We start from the raw sequence: 11,977 nt of genomic DNA on the forward strand, positions 1-11,977 counted from the left end.
GGAATATTACCTTGACAATTGACTGGAGGATGGACTGGAGGACTGCAGGCTAGCAAAAGGGAGACCCAATTAAAGAGTTACTGCAATAGCCCATGTGAGAAATGAAGCCCTGTAGAAGGACGATAGCCATATGAATGAACAGAAGGGAACAGATGCAAGAGATGTTGTGGAAGTAGAATTACCAATTGATTGGCAACTGGAGTGAGAAAAAGTTGAGGAGTAGATGTTGAAGAGGAATGAAAGAATGATGGTAGCCTCCAGAGAAATAAGTAAGCTAAGAAGAGGGGTTGGTTGAGCCAATGGTGCTTAATCTGGAATTTGTGAATTTGTTTTCTAAAATATTTTAATCTGTATTTCAATATAATTCCTATGTATTTAATTTTATGCATTTAAAAAGGGGATCCACAGAGATCATACATTATTCTGCCAAAGATATCTGACAAATATATATATAATCAATATATAAATTATTATTATCTATATGACAAAGCATAGTGCTTGCTCTTTCTGAACAGCCTGGGAAGAAATCTAAAACTGTATTGTAATTTTTTTTTGTCTGTTTATTGCAATGCAATGGAGTTAAGTGACTTGCCCAAGGTCACACAGCTAAGACTGTATTAACTATCTGAGATCAAATTTCAAATCAGGTCCTCCTGACTCCAGGGCTGATGCTCTATTCTACTGCACCACCTAGCTGAACCTTGTAATTTTTTTTTTGTTACCATGTTCTAATTTTAACAATGTGGAAGGTAGCATGAGATAGTGCAGAGAAATCAAAATACACCCCAGGGCTGCATTCTACCCACAATGTTCCTGAATGCTGCCCAAACAGGATTAAAAATGTATTTGGGGGGGGCAGCTAGGTGGTGCAGTGGATAGAGCACCGGCCTTGGAGTCAGGAGTACCTGAGTTCAAATCTGATCTCAGACATTTAATAATTACCTAGCTGTGTGGGCCTTGGGCCAAGCCGCTTAACCCCAAATGCCTTGCAAAAAAAAAAATGTATCTGGGAAATATTTAACAAAATAAAGATACAATTTAGCATGTTAATTTGTGGTTTTCTAAGTCAATATGCTTCCAGAGATTAGTTTCCATTTGAGTTTGACATCACTGCCCTAGACTCATTAATCACAAATCACAGGACCAGTCATAAAGTTCAGTAATGTACAATTATAGGGACTTATAATTGGTTGAATTTATTCCTAGTTGACAATGACCTATTAATCATCAGTCTTTGAGTCAAGCAGTTCTAAATTCACCTAACTGGATTTACCCAAAAGGATAGCAAGAAGCTGCTGTTTTAAGTATTTTATATATATATATGGTTGCACTTCTCCTTGTCCTTGATCTCAATGTAATATACCCAAAAGCAATAGTATACCCAATGAAGCTCCACAGTTGCACCGATAGTATGTCTGTTCTCCCATAATCCCTCCAAAAATTTTTTCACAACTCTTGATTATCTGAGGTATGAGGTAAAAACAACAACCTACCTTGAAGTTGTTTTAGTTTAAATTTCTCTCATTATTATTGACTTGGAGCATTTCTTCATATAGTTGATAATAGCTTGCCTTTTTTCCATTTGAGAATTGTTATATCTTTCAAATTGAGGAATGGGTTTTGATAGCATTTGGTGGGGTAGCAGCTGAGGAAAAATGCTGGATTTGGCATTAAAAGAACTTAGGTTTGAATTCCAAATTTGCCACTTATTGCCTGGGTGAGCAATTCACTTAACCCCAAGGACTTCAGATTCTTCATCTGCAAAATGAGGTTTGAACAAAATTCTTACATAACTTTTTAAATTTCTACTTATCAATTATCAACAAACGCTCCAATATGCAAAGAGAACTGAATATAAATTTTTGACTCTTCCCTTTTAGTTAATATGGTTAAGCAAATCAATACATTAGCCATATCTGAAAATGTATCCCCTTATTCTATACCCTCTATATACTCTGTACTCTATCACGTCTTTAAAAAGGTAGATGAAATTATACCATCGTAATTAAGTGTTCAATCTAGGATCCCTTCCAGCTCTAAATCCAAGTTCCTGTACTTCGTTCTAATGGTTACTTTCATCAAACATAATTCTAAAATGTTACCTTATTTATATCCTTGGAAATTTTTAGTCTATAAATTGATTCTATTTTAAGTCTTTATGGTTTGAAGACTATACTGTCCCTATTCTTTGCTGTTGTTTTCCAAGTGACTTAGTGAAAATAAAACTCAATTTATCTGAATTGACTCATAATTTTATTTAATTTTATTCATATTACATTCAACTTCTTTGGAATGCCTTCAAGAACCGAGTTAGATCTCAGTGTCCAATTGGTACGCATTTCTTTTTTGGTCAACAATTAAGCAGAGGTCTTAGACCTTTTCAGTTGTTTGACGTCTAAAAATACCAAGTTTGCTTTTGAAAGTGTACACATATTTTGAGAAATTCACTTGTTAATTCATCTTAATTAGACTGAAGGGTAAGTCCTTTTCTTTCCCCACACAGCAGGCTGGGTGCATATCAATGATGGCCTCCTTGCAATCTAGCTGTATAAAATTTCCACTAGATGGTGCTAAAAATCAGAGAATCTGAAAACAAGAAATGCTTTTCTCCTAGTATGCTCCTCCTCCCTATTCCCAATAAACTACCAGTATTTTTTTTTTAGGTCTTTTGCAAGGCAATGGGGTTAAGTGGTTTGCCCAAGGCCACACAGCTAGGTAATTATCAAATGTTTGAGACCGGATTCAAACTCAGGTACTCCTGAGGACTCCAGGGCTGGTACTTTATCCACTTCACCACCTAGCTGTCCCCAAGCTACCAGCATTTTAAAAACTAAATAGCAGCAATCATATTTAGAAAAACAATCAACTGGAAGTTTACTAGAAATGTGTATAATATAGGTTTAAGTGAATAGGCACTAATTGTGATAGAAATTTTAAGAGACTCTGGCAAGGCCATGAAACTAGTTCCTTTCTTAGTGTAAAAATTTGATTACTATCAAATTAGAATATGAAATAGACTTAGAATCAAATACTTTAAAATTTAAGGAGTGATTATCTGATTCAACCTCTTAATTTCAGATTAGAAAATATGAACTAAATGCAATGGAGCATTGTATTTAGCATTAGGACTAAACGATCTGTCCTCTAAATTTCTCTGTTGTATATATGCCTAAAAAGAACCAAGTTCTCTTACCCAAAGACCATCCATGCTACATCAAAAAAATACTGTAAAACTTTTCCAAATTTTACTTCTAGTGGAAAATATTGACCATGTCCCACTATTCATTTCCTGAATTCTACTAAAATGTTTTTGTGTATAAAGTTAATGTTTTCTCCATTTACTGTCATTATATAGGGTAGCTGTTATATAGTATATGCACACATGGGGAAATTTGAAATAGTTGTATATAAGGGATGCTACTGAGAAAAGCAAATCTAGGGCCTTTTTCTTGGAAACAACTATTTGGCTCAATCTCCCTGAATCATTTTTCCTTCATACTGAAATTTAGAGAAAAAAAAGATCAAATTGTCATTTATATACTACTACCATTTGCAAAGTGGGTTTTTACCTATTTCACATGAACTAAAAAAAGTACTCTATCATTCTTGTAAAGGAAAATGAGACTCAAAGGCTAATTATTTCTTTATAGACATAAAACTTAAGTGCCAGTAGCAGAATTTTATAAACAAGTTTTTCCTAACAAAGAATTGTTTTATTTTTTAATACAAAAAGTTCAGGTAAGCAAACACTTAGGTATCACAATTTATATGGGGGCTTTTAGTTACTTTGAGAAAGCAAATGCTTTTTATTTTTGAGAATGCTTTCAAAAAGTCTGATTAAGTATCTAAAAAGATGAATTAAGTACTGAAATCCTGGGCAAGGGCATAAGAAACTACCACCACTAGCCTTGCAGCGTGTTACTTTTCTTTCAAATTTATACATTTCTTTAAACTTTTAACAGGCTGCAAAATTACTTATTCATCTTTCAAATCTATTCAACATGAAAACAATTAAATCCTTTTATCTCCAGGGGCATGAGATTAATGGATACAAAGAACACAATTTTAGCATAATAAACAACAGCTAATCAAGAATAGAGGGCTCTACTAAGAGATGCCAAAGGCTTCCCCAGATGGTATCAGTCTTTTTTGCTACCACCACCTCCAGGGGGCAACAATGGAAGCTAAAATTAACCACAACCATGTATGTGGATTTAACAATGAACAAAATAAACACTTATATGTTCCTTCTTGCTGACCATAATTTATACTATTCTATTGAGCAGCTTTTACCTCTAAGGAAATAACCTTCCAGGAATTTTTCTTGCCCAAAACATACTTTATTTTTACTTAAATGGGACATACAACATACTAGCTTCCAAAGTTTCAATCTAAACATTTCAAAGGTTGCCACCACCATCCCAAGAAAATAATCTTCATAGAAATTTATTGGAAATATTTCCCTAAGTCTTAAGATTTGGAAGTCTGTGGGGGGGGGAAGCTAAATTGAGGTCTTCACCTAAATGACCCTCTTTTTAAGCTATTGGAAACACAAAATGGAATTTTAAATTTTTTTCATTGGTCTAGTATAAATAACCTAAGTTATCCCTTTTCCTGTAGAACAGATTCAACTGGAAACCCATGACTACCTGAAGTTGTTTGACTAGTCAGGTCTGCAAGTTTAAATGCAATCAAGGTATGCTCTCATTTTTAAATTTGTTCTGTTCCAATAGGTATAACCAATATGAAAAATATCCAACTGGTAAAAATACTTGAGATTGACCATTAACTAAGATTTTACTTTTAGAAAATTTAACTCTGGCTCATTAAGTCCACATCCAGACACAATGTCAGAAATTCTGAACTTGGTCATTAATGGCTCTTGCACAAGAAAAAGAGCTTTCTACTTTCAGGTGGTTCATGGTAAAACTGAATTTTGTGAACAAATTTCTTTTACCTTATGACTACCCCAATGAGTCATAACCAGGTAAATTATTTCAATTCTAAAATAGGTGATAACATTACTCCATTATTATGACTCATATTTATTCCCTATCCCTCAGCTAATGGAATTTTGGTCACCTAAATAATCCAGTTTTGCTACACAATGGATTTTTCCTTCAATCATTCATAACAATTTAATTCAGAGTAGGACTATGGAAGGAAAAGTACTTTGAAAATGAAGGACAACTAATGTTATCAAATTACCTCATCTTTCATAAGTGAGCCACCAAGGCAATTCCCACAACAAAAAAAAAGTATTGACATTAAATTCTGTTCAAGAAATTCTGGTTCCAGAATAAAGGAATCCTTTACCACATGCAAACATATAGATTACTAACTCTCAAAGAATTTAAATACAATTCACACAAACTATGCCGAATAAAATTTAATCTTTTAAACAAATTGTATGATCTTACAGTGCCTTGGTCGTTATCATTGACATTTATTTTCAAGTTCTATGAAGAGGTATTAAAAATTGAGGCTGAATCTTGGTTTTGACATACCTTGTAAATGATTTCCGGGGAATAAAACTGACATCAGATCAGCTCTCATGAAGCTTTAAGAACTTGTGCTTTTCAATTTTTCACTTAGGTTTCAATCCAAATCAGCTGATTTAATTCTAGTTATTTCTCACTAGAACCATTATAATGGTACCAAATCCCGCTTAATACATCTTTTACTCCCTATCTCAAGCCTGTTTGTGGTACCATTAGGCATTGCCTAATTCTACTCCACTCATGACAATATGGATAGAGGTTATTGTCCCCTCATGTAAGGCAACCTCATACTAAAATATTTTTCTACCTTACATATATTCCATATAGATGGTACTTGTAAGATGGCATTAACTATTAGAACTGTACACATAATTAAGGGTTATACTTAGCCAATAGTTAAAGACATGAGGCATCACAAAGAACAAATGTTCTGAGATTTCAAACATAACATGAATATTCAAAACTTAAATTACCAGTTAACCCAGTGATTCATGCCTACAGTTACTGGCTTTAACCAAATATTCCAAATATCAAGAGAAAAGAAAATATACATTGCAGGAGTGAAACCTGGCAATGATTCCTTAGCAATGCTGTGCTTGTGGGAGTTATTATGGCTCTAGTAATCCAATGGATATTCGTTAAGACTATTGTTCCCAAAGGCTTTTTAAGAATGATAGGTCATTTCCCAGTTTACATATTAGAATTGTTTGAGGTGGTCAATTCCCCAAACTTCGCTTTCCTTAGTAAAGCCAACACAAAATGCATGGTTCCACACAGCAATAAACTTAAAATTTATTATATTGAAGCTGGTCAAATTGTGTCAAGAATATTCAATTGCAAACATCTGCAGGATAATTTAAATTGAGCCAAGGAAAAACTATCCAACACAAAGAACCAAGTTTGGGGTTCACTTGAATAGCCCCTAGTGATTTAGTCATCCTTTTAAAGCCTCTGGAAAGCCTTTTTGCCTATGCATTCACAGAAAATGCTAGACAATCTGGACAAAGCACCAATGGCTTCAAGAGAATTAAGACACTACATGGTTGAGCAAGTATACTACAAAATAGTACAATTGAGAAAATTCTAGGAAGTTAATTCACTCCAGCCAATTTTGGCAGTTACTGGGAATATTTTACAATTGACCTATCCACATTGCAGTCCCAATTTATTTTGTACTGGCCACATGAAATTAGGGTAAATCTGGGGGAGGGGAGAACTCATCCTAAGCAAACTCCCCTCATTTGTCCATGTAGATGTGAAAATTATACTCAGGCTATAGAGGCTTTGGGGGTGGGGGGAAGACAGTTGTTGACTCAAAAGATTAAACCTTGCTCAGGTCACATGTAGCATGGGTTAAGATCTTTTGCTGAAAAGCTTACATCTTAATGAAATACATCTATATCTACTATAAGAAATCTTACTCCCAGTTTAGCTAATTACCCCCACACATCCAGTTTAAAAAAAAAACATTAATTTTGCTTCAATTGGACCTGGGATCCATACTTTTAATACTTCCAACCCACCCAACTCCCCATTCAAGTCCTGCCATATATTCTAGTAGGGTTTATAAAGTTCCAATGCATTTCAATTAAAAAACAAGTCTAGATCTTCCTTTGCTGCAAAATAAAAAACCCCTTTATTAAAACAATGCCACTTACTATAATTTTGAAACAGCTTATGTGGATTACATATATACCTAAAATGACCTTTCTACATATTATCTGCCATAGGTCCCCCCCACAATGCAACATGCACATTTAAAAAAAAATTTCTAACCCTTAAAAAAAATCTATCCACCCAGAGACACCCTACTTATTAGTGACATTTAAGGGTTTGTTTTGAGGCAGTTCAAGAAAGCTGGAAAATTCCAAGAAATCCATTAATAGGGATATTTAATCTTTTAAGGAAGCCTGTCAGATTTAGTTCTAATATTCCAAGTTTTGGTTCTAAAGTGAACTTGAGGTAATTTACTGTAAGAGGTAATGAAAAACTCCTTAGAAAGAATGCTAGCTTTCAGCGCTAAAATTAATCTTTTAAGTTGGGAACTTTATTACTTTATCACATACTAAACAAGAATTACACCACGTTGTATGAACAAAGTAGTTAACATGGCAGTTTTCTGCTAGCGGCACCATTCATAGCTTTAACTTAATTCACTAATTACCTTTACCTTCCTAGACAGCATTACATACATTTGGCACAATCAAAATTTAAAAAGTAATGCTAAACTCCATATAATGAATTTATTTCAATACAGTGAATTTATCTCAAATAGATGGAAAATATCAAAATCTGAAGACAGTGCCAATTTCCTTAAAAATCCATCTAGCCGTATACTTATATATATATATAGCCTTAACCAGATGACTTGCTGGTGTTTAGATGAGATTGTCTAGCTAGAAAAAGTAATGTTACTAAGCCAAAGGCTTTGGAAGGGCATTGAAATTCTATAGCACTTTCCCCCCCTCAACCTTAAAAAAAATGAATACCATTATTTTCTTTAAGAGGCTAAAGTAAAGCCCTAACAGGTCAAGGTAACAATTTCTATCAGCTTTGTCCAAAGAAACTAAATATTTTTCAAAAACAAAAATTTAGGCCAAGTGAGAATTCACTTGCTATCATTAGTATCTTTATGCCCAAAAATTATAGCAAAGATTCTGTGGCCAACAGAATTATTTGTGCCTGGTTACTTTTAAATAAATCCTTTCCACCCCCAAATTCTGTAATTGTTGACCCAAAGAACACACAGGTTTCGCATTAAACTGTTTTAATGGTCTCAAAATTCTGTGACAGATTTTTGGTCAAGTTGTTTCCATTTAAAAATTACTGATTTTAAAAACTAATAACTTAAAACTGCCACGAAACAAATGGTCCACAAAAACATTCCTTTCCTCCTGAAGCTTTTACGATGCATTGTAATCATTAACCAGTCTTTTACTATTAAACTTAAATGGCCAATTGAGACAAACAGTTCTGAGACCGTTCTTCCACCACTGATTAAGACTGGGGTGGCAGGTGTTGTACAGAATATTCATTTAGCCTTCTGGGCCTTCTGGGCAGATTTTGTGACCTTGCCAGCTCCAGCAGCCTTCTTGTCAACTGCCTTGATGACACCAACTGCAACAGTCTGCCTCATATCACGGACAGCAAAACGACCTACATAGAAAAATAGGGTTCATTATTTCCTTTCCAATGAGATAAGTTACTTGTTATTTCTATGGGAAAGTAACAGACAACTCACCCAGAGGAGGATAATCAGAGAAGCTCTCCACACACATGGGCTTGCCTGGAACCATGTCAACGATGGCAGCATCACCAGATTTCAGGAATTTAGGGCCATCTTCCAGCTTCTTACCAGAACGACGATCAATCTTCTCCTTCAGCTCAGCAAACTTGCAAGCAATGTGAGCAGTGTGACAATCCAGAACAGGTGCATAGCCAGCACTGATTTGGCCTGGATGGTTCAGGATAATGACCTAAGATGGAGAAAAGATGAATTAAAGAACATATTAAGTAGAACTAGGCTCTCAATTTAATTTCCTCTAATCTGGCTATGTTTATCATCTTCATGTGGTACCTGTGCAGTGAAGCCAGCTGCTTCCATTGGTGGATCATTCTTGCTATCACCAGCCACATTACCACGGCGTACATCTTTGACAGACACGTTCTTGACATTGAAACCAACATTATCCCCAGGCAGAGCTTCGCTCAAAGCTTCATGGTGCATTTCAACAGACTTTACTTCAGTTGTAACATTGACTGGGGCAAAAGTGACCACCATTCCTGGTTTTAGAACACCAGTTTCCACTCTGCCAACAGGTACAGTACCAATACCTAGTAAAAGAAAATTAATACTCCTTTATAAAAACAAAAAGATGCTATTTTGCCTTTTACCAAAGATTCAAATTTACTTAAGATCAAACCACAAAATTAATTACCGCCAATCTTGTAGACATCTTGGAGGGGTAGACGGAGGGGCTTGTCAGTTGGGCGAGTTGGAGGCAGGATGCAATCCAAGGCTTCAAGCAGTGTGGTTCCATTAGCATTACCATCCTTACGAGTGACTTTCCATCCCTTGAACCAAGGCATCTGCAAGTCGTTTCATAATTTAGCAATTAGAAAACTTGGCAGTCCATATACTGATACATACAGACATTTGATGAATTCTCTAAAGCAGATACTCACATTAGAGCTTGGCTCCAGCATGTTGTCACCGTTCCAACCTGAAATTGGCACAAAGGCTACTGTGTCAGGGTTGTAGCCAATTTTCTTAATGTAGGTGCTGACTTCCTTGACAATTTCCTCATATCTCTTCTGGCTATAAGGGGGCTCAGTGGAATCCATTTTGTTTACACCAACAATCAGTTGTTTTACACCTAGTGTGTAGGCCAGAAGGGCATGCTCACGGGTCTGCCCATTCTTTGAGATACCAGCTTCAAATTCACCAACACCAGCAGCAACAATCAGGACAGCACAGTCGGCCTATTAAAAAGATTTAGATTAAGTAATGTGTAAACATCAAGAAACCCTTTAAATTAATGGACGCTAAAACTTTCCAAGATATGCCTAGTCCTTTTTTAAACAACACAAACCTGAGATGTGCCTGTAATCATGTTCTTGATAAAGTCTCTGTGTCCTGGAGCATCGATAATGGTCACGTAATACTTGCTGGTCTCAAATTTCCACAGGGAGATATCAATAGTGATACCACGCTCACGTTCAGCCTTCAGCTTATCCAAGACCCAGGCGTATTTGAAGGAGCCCTTTCCCATCTGCCAAAAGAATCAAAGTTGAAGTTCTGTATCTGGGTATCATTCTAACTGGAATCAAATCAAACTTTCTTAGAAAGAGGCTTGCACATAGTTTCAATTACCGGTTAAAAATAATTTGACCTATATTGACCTGGCTCAACCAGGTGACAGATTCCTTAGACAAATCTCTCATTTCCCTGTGAAGGCTTAATGCCCTAAAAGATTCCAGGCAATGTAATATTTTGCAATACTCATAACCGCTACCCAAAACTTGGAAATACTGAAATTTTTTCAAAGACTTCTCTGCACCTAGAAACATACAACAGCCTAATTTTAATAAAGCTGTAAATCCACATACCTCAGCAGCCTCCTTCTCGAACTTCTCAATGGTTCTTTTATCTATTCCACCACATTTGTAGATGAGGTGGCCAGTCGTAGTGGACTTGCCAGAGTCTACGTGTCCAATGACGACAATGTTAATGTGAGTCTTTTCCTTGCCCATTTTTGTGGAGGTTTAGCGATGGTTTTCACAACACCTGCTTTAAGAAAAGAAGCGGCTCTCAACAGTGGCGTTTGTGGGGGAGGAAGCCGTGACTTTTGACCAGGGATCTAGCCGCAGCCCCCCAACTTCAAGTGGGGAGGCGCCCCCGCCCCTCCCCCCGGCCGGCACTGCGCGCTCCGCAGGGGGCCGCCGGCCCGGGCCCCTTCTTTGTGCCGGTGCCTCGCCCTCCCGCCTCGGCGCCGGCCTGTCCTCCATTTTGTGCTCCCTGCACCGGGCCGGGGAGCGGCCATCTTTCCGCGCACGCACCCGTGCGGCCCGGGCAGGGGCGGAAGGCCCTCGCCCCGGGGAGGCTCCGCGGCGGGCCCGGCGCGTCCCCCCGCCCCCGGGGCCCCGGCCCCCTCCCCCGCCCGCCACGCGGCCTCGGCCTCGCCTGTCGGGCCGTCAGGCCGCCATGCTGCGCGGTCCCGCTGCCGCCGGCGCGCCCCCGCTGCCGGCCCCGCCCCTCGAGCCGCCGAGGCCGCGCCACATGGGCCGGAGGCGGGTGGGCCCCGAGCGCGCGCCGCCACGCGCGGAGGCCGCACCGGCCGCCATCGTGGGCGCATGGCGGCCCGGCCCTCAGCCGGGAAGCCGCAGGCGGCGAGGGCCGGAGGGGCCGCGGCGGGGCGCGCGGGGGCCCCGGCACGAGGCCGGCCGGCTCGCGCGGCCCCTCGGGCCCAAGCACGAGGCGTGTCCCGGGGAGATTCCAAGGCTCCGAAGCGCCACGTTTTCTGACTCGAATTGGGGCGGAAAAAAATCAAAAATGCGAAAAAAGTAAGACGGAGGAACCGGGAAGGTAAAGCGGGGCTGGGGACGGCGAAGGCCGCAGGCCTCACTCCGGGCCGGGCCCGGCGGGCGCGCCGTTCGCTCCTACCTGTGTTCTGGCGGCAAACCCGTTGCGAAAAAGAACGTCTGGGGCGGCAGCGCCGCTTATATACTGTGCTCCCCCTCCTCCCGCCGGCCGAGGAGGCGGGGCCCGCCGCGCGTCACCTACCCACAGCCCCTTGCGCTCAGCCACCCGCCCGGCTCCAACGTGCCCACGCGTCCCCTCCCCCACCCGGCCCCTCCCGGGGACGGGGGGAAATGTGCGCCGAGGGCGGCGCGCGCAGCCGCCCCGCCCCCCGCCCCCGAGGCGGGCCCAGACTAGACGAGTCAGCGCTTCTCGGAGTTTGTGGAGGATCCCTCGG

General features: G+C 39.6%; 1 protein-coding gene across 2 annotated transcripts; it reads right to left on the minus strand.

Annotated features, from left to right (window-relative positions):
- Positions 1–7,526: 7,526 nt before the first annotated feature.
- On the minus strand, positions 7,527–11,765 carry EEF1A1 (eukaryotic translation elongation factor 1 alpha 1). Of its 2 annotated transcripts, none has more exons than XM_074237327.1 (8): positions 11,665–11,765; positions 10,611–10,788; positions 10,094–10,273; positions 9,687–9,983; positions 9,440–9,590; positions 9,079–9,335; positions 8,743–8,977; positions 7,527–8,657 (listed from the first exon to the last, which is right to left on the minus strand). In XM_074237327.1, exons 2-8 carry the CDS (start codon positions 10,752–10,754, stop codon positions 8,533–8,535), a joined length of 1,389 nt encoding a protein of 462 aa, XP_074093428.1. In that variant the 5' UTR covers positions 10,755–10,788; positions 11,665–11,765; the 3' UTR covers positions 7,527–8,532. The 2 variants fall into 2 exon arrangements, with proteins under 2 accessions (XP_074093428.1, XP_074093429.1); XM_074237328.1 differs by having other exon boundaries at positions 10,611–10,791; positions 11,665–11,758.
- Positions 11,766–11,977: the final 212 nt, after the last annotated feature.

Source organism: Macrotis lagotis, chromosome 5 (genome assembly GCF_037893015.1).
Source record: "Macrotis lagotis isolate mMagLag1 chromosome 5, bilby.v1.9.chrom.fasta, whole genome shotgun sequence".
In the NCBI taxonomy this organism is placed as follows: Eukaryota; Metazoa; Chordata; class Mammalia; order Peramelemorphia; family Peramelidae; genus Macrotis; species Macrotis lagotis.